This window comes from Marmota flaviventris, chromosome 4 (assembly GCF_047511675.1).
Source record: "Marmota flaviventris isolate mMarFla1 chromosome 4, mMarFla1.hap1, whole genome shotgun sequence".
Lineage (NCBI taxonomy): Eukaryota > Metazoa > Chordata > Mammalia > Rodentia > Sciuridae > Marmota > Marmota flaviventris.
In genome coordinates this window covers 167,200,817-167,214,560 of record NC_092501.1, presented here as the reverse complement: position 1 = coordinate 167,214,560, position 13,744 = coordinate 167,200,817, and the positions used below count along the sequence as shown (strand labels likewise).

General features: G+C 59.6%; 1 protein-coding gene across 2 annotated transcripts in view; it reads left to right on the top strand.

The window, feature by feature from the left end:
• Positions 1-13,744, top strand: part of Rasa3 (RAS p21 protein activator 3) — a 77,826-nt gene that overhangs the window by 40,025 nt on the left and 24,057 nt on the right. For both annotated transcript variants that reach the window (XM_027938797.2, XM_027938798.2), the window contains exons 5-8: positions 4,751-4,827; positions 10,013-10,093; positions 10,480-10,552; positions 12,691-12,767. In XM_027938797.2, the coding sequence (XP_027794598.2) occupies positions 4,751-4,827; positions 10,013-10,093; positions 10,480-10,552; positions 12,691-12,767 (308 nt within the window). The remainder of the gene's footprint in view (positions 1-4,750; positions 4,828-10,012; positions 10,094-10,479; positions 10,553-12,690; positions 12,768-13,744) is intronic.

Here is a 13,744-nt window from a genome sequence, read left to right as displayed (position 1 = left end):
TTCCCACCCTGGGGGACATACTTACTACTTAATTAACTCTGCCTCCTGGGAAAGCCTTGGCCAGAGCCCAAGTGAGCAGAAACCCAAGGTACTGATCACCGCAGAACTGGTGGTTACCGCAGAGCAGCACCTGGCCCTGTGCCAGCTCTGGCTTCACAGCCTGCTCTGCAGGGGTTCAGAAGGCAGCTGTGAGTGGGAGCTGTGACCCCTGCTCCTCAGGCTGATCAGAGCCGCAGATCTGGCTGCCAATGGGAGCAGCCTGCAGAGACTGCTTCCCCAGCTGGCTTGATCTTACTGGCAGGTGAGGCTTTTCCCACTTCTTGCCTTTTTCTATTCTTTTTATTTACGTAAGTTTGAAAAGGTTATAGATTTATGGAAAGTTGCTGAAAAGAGCACCCAGGAGTGAGGATCATCAGGCTGGTGCGTCCTCCCTGTGCCTGGAGGTGACACAGCAGAGGGCGGCCCTGCCTGGCATCGCCTGCAGGCTGCGTTCAGGTCACACCATTTACACGTGTGGCTCTGTCCTGCGCAGCCCCACCCCCAGTGTGTTTGGTGTGGGCAATGGCAGACCACTGTGCAGGTCCCCCCGGGCCCCCACCCCGTCCGTCTGCAGAACTCTCTTCTTCCCAAGCTCTGTCCCCCTGTCACCAGCTGCCAGCCTCCAGCACCTGCTGCTCTATCTGATGGGCAGGGCCTCCTGGGAGCCGTCGGGCTTCTCCCTCCCCTGGGCATGGTGTCCTGGGCTTCCCCGAGGGCGGGCTGGGACTCCCTTCCTCCCGGGCGTGGAGGGACGTGCTTGCTCATGGGGGCGGCCCGTGGGTTGGCTCCATCCGTTGACTGGTGGGTATTCTGGGAAGCTATCTGGCGTGTAGACTTGTGTCACTGCCACAGTCAAGATTCAGAACAGCTTTGTCACAACAAAGCTATAAATACTGTACACATGCAAGCCTGTGCTGGGCAGGACAGCTCCTCGCTGCTGCAGGAGGCAGCTGGGGTGGGGCAGGTCCCTCCACCCCGTGCAGGCTGCTGCCTCTGAATGCAGATTCCGCCTCCTCCCTGCCCGTCTCCTGGGAACTCGGACAGCAAAAGGCAAGCGAAGCTCCTTGAAGGGCCAGAGGAGGACGTGTGGACAGCCCCAACGGGTGCAGTGGACGCTGTGCTCAGTGCTTCTCTGCTAGGCCTGGCTCTGGACATTTCTCACCCACAAAGTGGCTGAGATGGGGAGGCGGCTTCTCTGCCTCAACCTGACCTTCAAGTTGCAGGACCCATCTTTGCTCTCATTTCAAAATGTCAGTCACAGTTTTAGAAGGGCAGAGGGCAGCCTCTGGCTTCCTGGCTCTACTTCCCTGTAACTCACAGGAAGCAGGCTGGTGAAAGAGGGCCATGGTGTGGGCAGTACCTGGCCCACAAGGCGGAGGGGGAAAGGCAGGTGAGCAGCCTCTCGCCTCCTGCTGGAATGGCCGGCTTTAGAGGTCTTGGACCCACGCTTCACTACGCAGGCCTCGTCACCTCCGTCCTCACCCCCCACGTGGAGAGGGCAAGAGCAGGACCCAGCGCCCTGCAGTGCTCAGGGTCCTAGGCACTGAAGGATGGGGGGCAGCCGCCAGCCCTCCACCCCTGCTCCAGTACACCCTGCGCAGGGCGGAGAACCGACCTAGAGTTATCAAGGCCCCGGCTTCCGCCACCCCAAAGACAGCCGGCCCAGAGAGAGGGGGAGACTCCATGGCTCCACGGACATCGGGGAATTTTGCCTTGTGTGTCAGACAACTCGAAGGATGGCCAAGGACCAGCTTGGCTCTCACAGAGGGCCCGAGGTGGCAGGATGGGTGAGGTGGGCCAGGCCTTCCTCTGCTTCTCTTCTGTCCCCTGTTTCCCTGGGTCCTCGACGTTGTCTTCTCTCCCCACAGTCTCTCTGGGCCAGGCCCAGGACAGCCTGGGACCAGCTCTGCAGGGCACAGCCACACACAGGGAAGGCCTTGCTGAGGAAATGGACAGGGAGCCTGGGGGCTTTTAAAAAAATTAATAAGCATTACTTATTTATTTTGGGCAGTTGTGAACTATAGGGAAACTGAGCAGAACAGAGTCCCATGTGCCCTGCCTGACCCAGCGCTGGGGTCTTATTGCTACTGGACACCTGGGTTCACCCTGGGGTCAGGCTTGTGCCATGGCTAAGGCCGTCTCTGTGCACACCTGCTACCCATATGCACCTGCTACCTGTGCGCCTGTGGTCACCCTGTGGTCGCCCTGTGGTCGCCCTGGGTGGTGCCCTGTTCTTGGCCTCGGGAGTTGTGCTGTCTCTCTTTTGTTCGTGGTCAGCCTGGCTAAGGTCTCTCGTCTTATTCATCCAGCGGACGTTGGCTTTTGTTCCCCTGTTGATTTCCTCTTTTCAGTTTCACCCATTTCTGGTCTAATTTCTATCACCTCCTTTGTCTGCCTTCTGATTTAATCTGCTCTCCTCGTCTAGATGAGGTCACTGATTTGGGGTCCTTCCCTGCTTCCAGGAAGCGCGGCCAGGGCTCTGAATTTCCCTCCCAATAGTGCTTTTGCAGCATCCACAAATTCTTATAAGTTTTAGTTTCTTTTTTTAATTCATTTCAAAATATTTTGAAATTTCTCTTGCGTTTCCTGTCTGACACGCATGACCTTGAGAGGTGTGTTGTGTGATCTCTGGGTAAGTGGGGTCCAGCTGTCTTTGTTACTGATTTCTAGTTGAACTCCCACGTGACTGATGGGACTTCCAGGTGTGTCCAGGGTAGTCTGGTGACAAGGTGATGATCGTCTCTGCCCTGTGGTTTGGAGGGAACAGCACTTGGGAGCAGCCACCGGCAGAGCTGCCCGCCTGGCTTGGCTGAGGACACTGTTCACTTCCAGCACTTTCCTAGCTTCTCCACATCATTGTTCAACTTACATAAGAAGGAAGGGCCAGTGGTCAGGCAGCCCCAAGGCCACTGTTCTCTTGGAGAGAACAGCTGCCCGCAGGACACCTGCCCACCCATCAGGCCCAGCAAGGGCTGACAGGTCAAGGAAGTGGCGGTCCCGAGTCCCCTGCCCTGGCCATGAAAGCGCAGGGCACAGGTGTGTTCCAGGAGGCTGTGCTCACTGCCATCAACCAGTAGGGTGTGACCCTTGAGGGTCAGGGCTATTTGTGCCAGGAGGTCACAGCACCCTGGAAGGCACTGCCTGTCACTGCCCGCACAGGAAGGAGGCCACATGTGTTGACGAGTGGAGGGCTGGATCTGGGTGGCTCCCGGGCAGGAGGGCCGGGGTGCAGCTTTGCTGCCTTCACCCTGCCCCGCCTCTCCCAAGCCTCCTGAAAGGAAGGCCAAGCAGCTGTCCAGCGGCCACCCTGGCCAGCAGCACTGGGGGCTGCTGGGGAAAACAGGAAGCAGGAAGGAAGCTGCGTGGCGCTGTTGGCCGCAGGATGGCTGATCTCACCCGCACGTTCCTTAGCCTTCCAGAGGCCACTGGAACAGATTCAAGCTGGGTCCTTCCCGGCAGCCTTGGACACCCCCAAAATCAGGTCTTCAAAGAGTTGGTCCTTGGGTGGAGGGGCCAGACTTCAAGAGACTGCCTCCTGGTGGACCCACCTTGGGTCCTAAGTGCTGGCCCTGTACCCTCTTCAGCCCTAGGACGAGGACACAGTGCCCCCTTTACAGATGGGGAGAACTAGGTGTCGACTCATAGCTCCAGCCGGGCCAGCACTCCGTGAGAGGGAACTGCAGAAACAGCCCTGGTGGCCACGATTCCCTACCCCAGCTTCCTGGCTCCCGCTGTCACCAGCCTCAGGCTTTGCTCTCAGGCCAGGTCACAGCAAGGCCAGACCCAGTCACGTGAGCCTCAGAGCAGTGAACCCGCAGAGAGGCTGTGAACCCAGGGCACGTGGGCAGCAGAGGCCCTGTTGCTCGGTGCCCAGAATTCAGACCTGACGAAGTGGTGGGGACATCACAGGGGCACCAAGGTCCTTGCAGGTGATGGTCAGAGGTGCTGAAGGTACCTGTGCGGAACTGGCCATTCATTCCTCAGGAGGTGAGCCACAAGTGGTCAGGTGCCACAGGGGGGACCCAGCAAGGGTCCACAGGCTCAGGGCAACATGGTCACCATCATGCCACAAAGCAGGGACACCCAGGCGCTCTCCAGGTCCTGCTTTCCGCGGGGGCGTGGGCTTCCTCCCTTCTCAGGGTGTGCAGCTGCTGTCTGGTGCTCTCGTCCACTCTGAACACTGGACATGCTGCCTGCCCATCACTCAGATCCTCGTACAACGGGGGGAGAAGCCAACAAAGGCAGGCCCTGACCCTGCCTGAGGAGAGGGCTGTGGGTCATCACAGGGACGCACAGCGGGACGTTCTCAGCTTCCGGTCACTCTGCTGTCTTCTCTAGCACCCTCCAAGGGTGCTGGCTTGGGTTCCCTGGCTTCTCCAGGAGGATGTGGGGGCAGGGCTCAGGGGACGCCAGGGGCATCTTCCAGCTTTGCCATGTTGCCCTCAGGTCGTGGCGAGCCCAGCCTCAGGCGGTGTGAGTGGGCAGCAGCACATCTGGAACTGCTTTGCTGAGAGTCTGTCCTAACACCTCTGACCCTCTCTTCAGAAACAGCGTGTGCCCACAACGGGGAGACTTTGGCTATCCCAGAGAGGCCTTGTCCCAGTGTCCGAGTCCTGGGTCTGGAGCCTCGCCACTGGGCGTCCTCCTGGGGGCCAGGTAGCTTTCCCGCAGTCGCTTCTCCTCTGTGACCTTCTGTCCTTGTGCCTTGCAGGGGAAGGTCCACCTGCAGCTGAGGCTGAGCGAGGTCATCACGGACACAGGCGTTGTCTGCCACAAGCTCGCTGCACGGTAAGACACACCAAGGGGCTAGGTCCCGACCAGCTCCCCTGGGGACCTTGTGTCAGTCCTTCCGTCCTCAGCACGCCAAGACCTATGCAGGGTGGGCGCAGGCCTTCGGCAAAGTCGTGGCGTTGCCTCCCCGGCATCAGAAGGGAGGAAGGGGTCCGGCAGTTGGAATCAGCCTCCTACCAGGTCTGCCTGACCGCGATGCTTGGTTTATGCGGGGATGCTGGGGGGCAGACACCCGTCCAAAGTTGGGCTCTTGGCCCTTCAGGGTGGTGGCCCTGCAGTGACTGTAGGAAGCGAAGGGCCCCAGAGGAGGCTTCAAGGTGCCTACTCCATTCTGCACAGGTGCTCTGCAGCCCGCCATGGTGCACACACTGGCTGAGACCTGTCCTCTGGGCAAGCCTGGCCTCTAGCTGGCTAGGCCCTCTGCGTCCCTCCTTTTGCTGCCCAAGAGTGGCCAGCATGTCTCCTGTCCCCGCCCTCCCAGATCTCATGACCTCTGCGCCTCCACAGAGAGCCTAGGGTGGGCGAGGGCTGCTGGGGAGCCTGTCCTTCACTGAAGGTGCCCAGGTGTGCTCTGACAACAGGGCCTGTCTCAGTCCGTTCCCGGGAGCGCTGACAAAACCCTGAGCCTGGTGGCTTGTAAGGAGCAGGAGTTTACAAGGCTGCAGTTCTAGTGAGGCCTCGTGCTGCGTCCTCACAAGTGGACATCCTGTGGCAGGACAGCAAGTGTGCCTGCTGTGGCCTCTTCCTCTCCTGGGAAGTCACCCATAGGTGACTTTGGGGATCAAGTGTCCAACCCAGGAGCCTCGGGAACACACTCATGACATCTCTCAGGATAGAGTGAGGACCCCAGGGACTCTCTTCTATGTCCACTCTGTCCCTCCTGCCACATCCTCACCAGCAAGGACGGCACTCTCTCCACCCTCCTCTCCCACCCCAGCACAGCCTCCTGGTGAAAATCATGCTATTCTCCTGCTCCCTCCTCCCTCCTCCATCCACCCTCCTCCCTCCTCCATCCACCCTCCTCCATTCACCCTCCTCCATTCACCCTCCTCCCTCCTCCATTCACCCTCCTCCCTGCCCCATTCACCCTCCTCCCTGCTCCCTCCTCCATCCACCCTCCTCCCTCCTCCATTCACCCTCCTCCCTCCTCCATCCACCCTCCTCCCTCCTCCATTCACCCTCCTCCCTCCTCCATCCACCCTCCTCCCTCCTCCATTCACCCTCCTCCCTCCTGCATCCACCCTCCTCCCTCCTCCATCCACCCTCCTCCCTCCTCCATCCACCCTCCTCCCTCCTCCATTCACCCTCCTCCCTCCTCCATCCACCCTCCTCCCTCCTCCATTCACCCTCCTCCCTGCTCCATTCACCCTCCTCCCTGCTCCATTCACCCTGCTCCCTCCTCCATCCACCCTCCTCCCTCCTCCATTCACCCTCCTCCCTGCTCCATTCACCCTCCTCCCTGCTCCATTCACCCTCCTCCCTCCTCCATCCACCCTCCTCCCTGCTCCATTCACCCTCCTCCCTCCTCCATTCACCCTCCTCCCTGCTCCATTCACCCTCCTCCCTCCTCCCTCCTCCATCCACCCTCCTCCCTCCTCCATTCACCCTCCTCCCTCCTCCATTCACCCTCCTCCCTCCTCCATCCACCCTCCTCCCTGCTCCATTCACCCTCCTCCCTGCTCCCTCCTCCATCCACCCTCCTCCCTGCTCCATTCACCCTCCTCCCTGCTCCCTCCTCCATTCACCCTCCTCCCTGCTCCCTCCTCCATTCACCCTCCTCCCCGCTCCCTCCTCCATTTATCCTCTTCCCTGCCTTCTCTACCCTTTCTGTTCCCCTTCTCTGCTGTCCTGCCCAGGGGCCTGGGCAAGGGTCCCATGTGCATTTCCACTTCCAAGCTCACAGACCAGAGTCTTGTGAACTGACTAAGCCACCCTCTGGCCAGGCCACCGACTGTCAGGTAAAGTAGTTTTGGAGGGGCATCCGCCAGGGGAAGACTCCTTTTCAAGCTTCCAGTAGAACCTTAAGCCCAGAGAAGACCTCGTTTTCCATTATTGGAAATTACAAAAAGGAACGCGCTATAGGCTATAGGTTTGCAGCTCTTTCGAGGCTCAGGAAACCCCCAGAGCCTAGCCCTAGGTCAGAGCACGGGGCGGAGTGCAGGTGGTGCAGGGGAGCGGTGCTGGCTGACGGTGGTCCTGGCTGAGGGCAGCCCTGCATCCCTGAGTGCAGGGCAGGCAGAGCTGGAAGCCACCAGCTTCCCAGGCACCGGAAGGCGGAGGCCCACATCAGCTCCACACGGCCGCTGGTGCGTGTTTTGAGATAGGCTGCATATCAAAACCTGTGATGTCAGCTGCAAAATGGTGTCCTTCTTCTTCAGACCCAGAAAGGCCAGCGGGTCCAGCACAAGGCGCCCCAGAGCACCAGGGTGGGACACTCAGTGATATGTCCTCCTGTCCTCATTTGTGCACAAGATGCTCCCATGTTCACAGAGATGATTCTGTGCAGTCGATCCTAGATAATGTATAGTACGGGGACATCCCTGTTCTCAAATAAAACAAATCTGGTTTTCTGCTGTCTTGGGCAGCCCAGCACAGAGCCTGTGTCGCGCAGTTGGGCCAGGGCTGAGGGTGCTAATGTGGGTGCTTTCGGCATGTGCATGGTAAGAGCCTGTTTCTGCTTTCGCTCTGAAATGTCTGTACACTGCTGGGGGCCATCTTTGCCTTGAGCCACAGAGCAGGCGTTCCTCATGCTGGTCTCTGAAGAAGTGAGAGGTGCTGCTGTGCACTTTCCATGCTCTCCCTCAGGGTGTCCATCAAATGCCCGCTCAACCTCTGGGCCTCCCTCCATGCCCGACCCCACAGAAGTCATGGAATGTTTGCAGAGGATGCAGACCCTGTGATGGGGAGGGCCTGAGACTCCTCTGATGTGGGTGAGCTGCTCTCCCACCAGCTGCCCCATGCTCACCCCTAGGGCCCTGCTGCCTGCGGGATCTGCCTCGTACACACAGCTCTGCTGTTGAATAGAGCCCGTGCTCATCACACAGAGTTCTAGAGAGGTAGGTAGACAGGTAGGTAGTAAGTAGATAGGTAGACAGACAAACAGGTAGGTCAGCAGGTGGGTAGGGAGGAGGTAGTTAGCAGGCAGGAGACAGGTAGACGGCCTTACATTCTTACTTACCGTCTCCCCCTTGGCTGCCCGCCAGCCAAACAGCAGTGAGTCTCTTGGACACCTCTGCCCAGCTGGCGATCTGCTCCTCTTCCTGGAACAGTGCCCAAGAGGTGGCAGGGGTCTTTGGTGGGTGAATCAGTGGACCAGCCAGTGTTTACTTAGTGGATGAGTTGATGGTCAGAGGAAGGTGACCCAGGACCATCTGAGCAAACCAGGGAAGCAGACTGTCCAGAAAGCAGCAGGGCAGGAGAGCAGGGCAGGAGAAGAGGGACGCCAGTCAGCCCACGGGTGAGGAGGGCCAGGAAGCCCTGCGGGCACGGGCAGCCCTCACAGGCCCACGGTGCCAGGAAGAGGAAAGGGGATATGCGGGTTGAACAGGAGGCCCTGGAGGGCAGCAGGCACTCTGGCGGCAGCATGTGGAGCAGTGTCTTCTCTCCTGATGGAGGGAGAGGTACCGGGACACCAAGGTCAGAGAGCCCGTCACTCAGGACCAGGTGAGGGTGCCTGCTCCTGACCTGGTGGGCAACCAGACTGGGTCCACGTCACCCACACGGCCACACATCGTGTGCGTGGACAGTGGACAGGCCCACCTCCAGAATGAACAGGAGGGCTGGGGCCCAGCACTAGTCCCCGCAGGGCAGGCAAGTCGGGGTGGGGTCCTTGGGCCCAGGTGGGTGTGAGAGGCCAGAAGAGCTGGGCTGGCACTCTTCGACCTCCCAGCCCAGGGCCCCAGAGGATGGCAGGGACTTTACGGTACAGCCTCCCTAGAAGCAAATTCCATGCCCATCCCAGAGAGTGGACGTGGCTACTGCCCAGAGCCGAGCTGCAGTCCTGCTCCTCACAGGGTGGCGTTGGGAAATTCTGGACACTAAGAATCACAGTGTCCAGCATCTGCTCAAAAACTCCACGAAATGGAAAATGTGATGCCGGCCTAGAAAGGAACGGCAGAGCTGGTGGGCCAGCAGAGGAGGCCAAGGACTCAGAGGGGCTGTGAGCCAGAGGGCACTGGCTCCGGCAGCAAACGTGGTGACCCAGGACCCGTCCCAGGTGCTGCAGAGAGGCCTGTGGTGTGGCCGCCACCCAAGTCCTAGGCCAGGAGCCTACTCCGGGGGCCCAACGAGTCCAGTCCGGCCCCTCGCAGGAAAACAAATGGACAAGTATGGTGACCAGAGGAAAGGGACGGTGTGACACGGCCATGCTGGGAACAGCAGGCACGCCCAGTGCCACAGGAGTCTAGGTTGAGTGGGCGGGAGGCTGCACAGCAGGAGCCTTGGTGGGCTGGGACTGGCTGGTCACTTACTAGGAGTCGGTGCTGCCCGGGAGGAGTCCTGGCTGTGCCGGGGCGGGCCCCACCTGCTCCGCAAGCTGCTCGTCCAGGAGGCCTGGGCCGTGAAGGGCATTCCGTTCCCATGGGTGACTGCGCCTCTTAGGGTTCTCATCATGGGTGACCTGCCCAAAGGTCCAGTCCTCCTGGAAGGAGTCGGGCGATGGCCACCACCCAGGAGTCCGAACAGGATGCTCTAACAGTGGGCGACCCTGCTGATCTCAAACGCTCTGTCTCGGTGTCTTTGGCCTTGACGAGGGGATAACCGGCGTCGGACGGACACTCCCTGAATGCCTGAGCAGGAATCTGACCCTGCTTAAGGTGATGAAGGGGTGAAGATGCCAGGTCCTGTGGCTCTTGGTCCCCATCGGCCTCTGAGGGCCCAGGTGAAGGGCCGGTGCTCTGCTCTGCCGCAGAGGCTCTGTGTGGCTGTGGCATGGACTGCAGGCTGATGGGCAGTGGGAGCAGTGCTGGGCCCCTGGCTGGGCAGGGCGGGGCACTGCTGCGAGCCTGTGGGCCTCAGCCAAGCAGCTTCCAGAGACGTGACACGCCGACACGTCCTGGCTATTAACCTCCACCACTGGACGGTGAGGAGACAGCCTCAGCGCCCTCCAGCCCTGGAAGGAGGCTGACCAGGTCTGCCTGCAGCTGCAGGTCCCCTCCCCTGACCACTGTCCTGTCTCTCTCAGCATCCTCGAGTGCCAAGGCCTGCCCATAGTGAACGGGCAGTGCGACCCCTATGCCACCGTGACACTGGCCGGACCCTTCAGGCAAGTTGCTTTCCTGTCCTGCCCCTGTTTCCTTCTGGTCCTGGGGGGCTGCGGAGTGGCTGCAGGTCCAGCTCTGGAACCAGAAAGCCAGCACCTCCTTTAGAGAGTGAGGCTGGTGCAGTTTGGGTGGAATATGTCAATTTGACCCCTTTGTGTTTTGTTTGTTGCTCTAACGTTACTTTGTGAAGGAAGGCCACCCTGTGACCTTCACCCTGGTATTTTTGGCTCGGCAAAAGCTCCTGATTTGCATGCCACCTGGAGGTGGGACAAACAGGGATGTTTATGAGATAAATAAAGGCAGAAGCTACTGCAGGATAGCTCCGTTTCAAGACAGATCTGCAGCCAACGAGTCGTTTCTGGTCCTAACCTTCCTCTCTTGACTGCAGATCAGAAGCCAAGAAGACGAAAGTGAGAAAGAAGACCAACAACCCCCAGTTTGACGAAGTGTTTTACTTTGAGGTTGGTACCGGAGCAGGGTGAGCAAGAAAGCCCACCCAGCATTCTGGTGGGGTCCATCGCCTGGAGGGGCTGCCCCTCCGGCCCAGGGCCTCCCCTCCCTCCCTGGGAAGAAAGCTGCTTGTTCTTCCCGGCCTGGCCCAGAGCAGGGGAGTGACAGCTTACTGCCGCCCAGTCCCCAGGACGGGGGTTTTGACTGGCTGTTGGGTTTTGGGGCTTTTTATTTTTCTGGCTGTTCCACCCCAGTTTCCCTCCTCAGGGTGAGGCTTGTTTCACCGGAAACATGAGGGTTTGAAGCAAAAGGGGAAATGATTCAGACCCAGAGGTCTGCTGGCAGCTCCTTAGAGCATGTGGCAGAACTAGAGGAGGGTGAGGCTGAGGTTGCGCAGGCAGGCACGGGTGGACACCGCCCTGGGCGTGAGGGGCATGTGGCAGTGTGCTTCCCAGCGTGTTCCACACACACGCCAGGCTCTGGCAGAGAGGGGCATTCACAGGGGAGGGTGGGCAGGAAGGTAGGTTCACTGCAGCCTCAGGGTCCCTAGGCAGGTGCACCATGGTCAGAAGACGTGGGAAGCTTTCCCGGTCCAGATCACCTTCCCAGCTGGGCCTGCCTGTCTCTGATGTGCAGAGAGCAGGCTCCATTTGCTAAAAACATGGTCTCCACCCACTGGGTTAACTCATGTGGGGACCTAGCTGAGACTGAAAGCCCAGGTCTGGAGATGCCACCTGCACCTCCCTGAGAGCCAGCCTGGTGGGTTGCTGTTCAGGCAGGGTCCCTGCTCCCCTGAGCCCCAGGCCTGAGGGCAGCATGCTGCTGGACCAGCCCTTCTGCCCTCAACTCAGTGACTCCATTTGGCTTGGAGCCTCAGGTGCCAGGGCCTCCTCATTGCCACCCTGCCTCCTGGTTGGGCCAGTGCAGAAGCCTCCAGGAAAGGGGCCCATGACCAGGGCTGTGCAGCTCCCCCAGAGCAGAACGGGGTGCAGTAGCAACAGCCCCCAGTCCATGTTTTTCCATAACGACCCGAGGACACATCTAAAGCCAGCCAGTCTGAACCGCACAGAGCCGCCTTCGCCTGACAGCAGCAAGCTCCAGCTGCCAGTGGGCAGGTGCTCCGTGGGCAGCAGGTGCCCCGTGGGCAGCAGGCGGTGGTCAGGCCAGTGTGGGGCAGAGTGAGCAGATACACTGACAGCAGCACCAGAAGCCTGCTTAGCAGGGGAGCCTCTGACAGAGGACAGGGGCTTCCTGGAGGAAGTGGCATTTCAGAGACCCCTGCAGGAGGTCATGTGACCCTCTGGAGCAGGCTGGCAGAGATGCAGCCAGGAGGAGACAGGGAGCGCACCCAGGACACTGCTAGCTTTACAGTTGCAAATTAAACTTGGAGGCTCAGGGATTTAAACAACATGACCTGGTCAAGTTCTGGATTGCAATACAGCTCCAAAAGCTTCTAGATTTGCATCAGCCCACTGATATGAAGAGGAGGCACAGCCAGCCTGCAGGGGCAGTGCCCTGTGAAGGGCCATGATGGGCTGCAGCAGGTACTGCCAGCTCTGTGGGGCTGCTGGTGTGTGCTGGGCCTCCACTGGGCCTCCACCACTGCACCTGGCCTCCAGTTCCTCTGCTCCCTCCTGTGTTTTGAGAACTGCCAACCCCTGCAACGTTGGGAGGCAAAATGCTTGATCTTTCCGTTTTCTGACACTCACTGGGTGCAGACCTGTGGAGCTGCTCTTGAGGCTGCGGGACCGACAATAGAGCAGGCTGCACCTGGTCACAGGGTGGAGGGCAGCTCCTTGAGTAGGTGTCCTTGTAACCAGCCAGGGCTGGAAGGGAAGCTGCAGGAGCAGTGGAGCTGACCAGAGATGGCCGGGCCCCGCCTGTCTGGGGGCTGAGGCAGCCCACTGCACACTTTCTTGCCCCTCCTGGCAGAATGCAGCCTCTGCTGTGGCGCTCAGTGGCCTCGGGGCTGTGGGGACAGTTCCCAGGTCAGGAGATCGCACTTGAAGCCTGAATCGTGCCCCAGCCCTTCCTGGTCTGGCTGGTCCCAGAACAGGGGGCTGTCCTCTCTGGGCTGCAGGATGCAGTGCCACAGGCTCCTGGTGGCTGGGCTGTGGGTCTGAAGTCCTCTTTCTTCACCTGACACCAGGTCACCAGACCCTGCAGCTACAGCAAAAAATCTCACTTTGATTTTGAGGAGGAAGACGTGGACAAACTTGAAATTCGGTGAGTGGAAAGTCAGGCCGCGCTTCCCACGGGGCAGTTCAGTCTGAACTCTTTGTTGTTTATTTAGTGTCTCAAAGAAGGGGCAAGGATGGAAATGCACTGCCACTTCGTGGTAATTCAGCACCAGGATCATAGGCGTGCTGACCAAAGACCCTGCCTCTAACCTGGTAGACATTTGGGGGTTGGTGAGGACCACCTGCTCTGCAGCCAGCCGGGCTCCTAGGCAGTGTCTGGGTGAAGGTCAGATCATCACGAAGGGTCTGCCAGGATTCCTTCACCAAGACCACCCAAGGCCATGTGTGGGAACGCAGTGGCCACTTCTGTTTGGGATCTTGTTCTAAAGCCCTTAGGGCACAACCTGTGCTTGTCAGAGACCAGGTCAGTTTTAGAAAGCACCAGGGCCGCCCCCCCCCCCCCCCAATCCCATAGCACTGGCCTTTGGAATCCTGCTGGGTGCAGATCTGTGCTATGCAGCTCCTCTCTGAGCAGGTCCCTCACACATCCTCAAGGCTCTGCGTCTGTGGGCTGGACACCCCTGTGGGGCCTGTGTGTGTCCTCCTGCTCTGCCCATGCACACATCATGGCGGCTGGGCCTTCTGTGAGTGCTCTCCTCGGCGCCTTCCTCCAGGGCACTGAGATTCTCCGAGGCGTCAGGACAGTGGCTTGGGGATTGTTCTGCTCCGGTCTGGAGCCTCCCACCCACTGTGAAGAGGCAGATGCAGGGGGAAGGGGAGGGGAGGTAGGGCCCAGAGAATGTGCCAGTCCTCTCTTTTCTGACCCTCCACCTCTGCGCTGTGGCTGCCTGGGATGCTCCTGCTGCCATCTAAGTTGTGTGGTCAGGACTCCCACGGGGGCCAGCACAGTGGGGTAGAAGGACTTCAGCAGCGCCTTCCGCTCCCCACAAGCTCACCTGTTTCTGGCGGAATACCTTGACCCTCTTGGTGAACCGTGCTCACTGGCACTGGTAAGGACAAGGG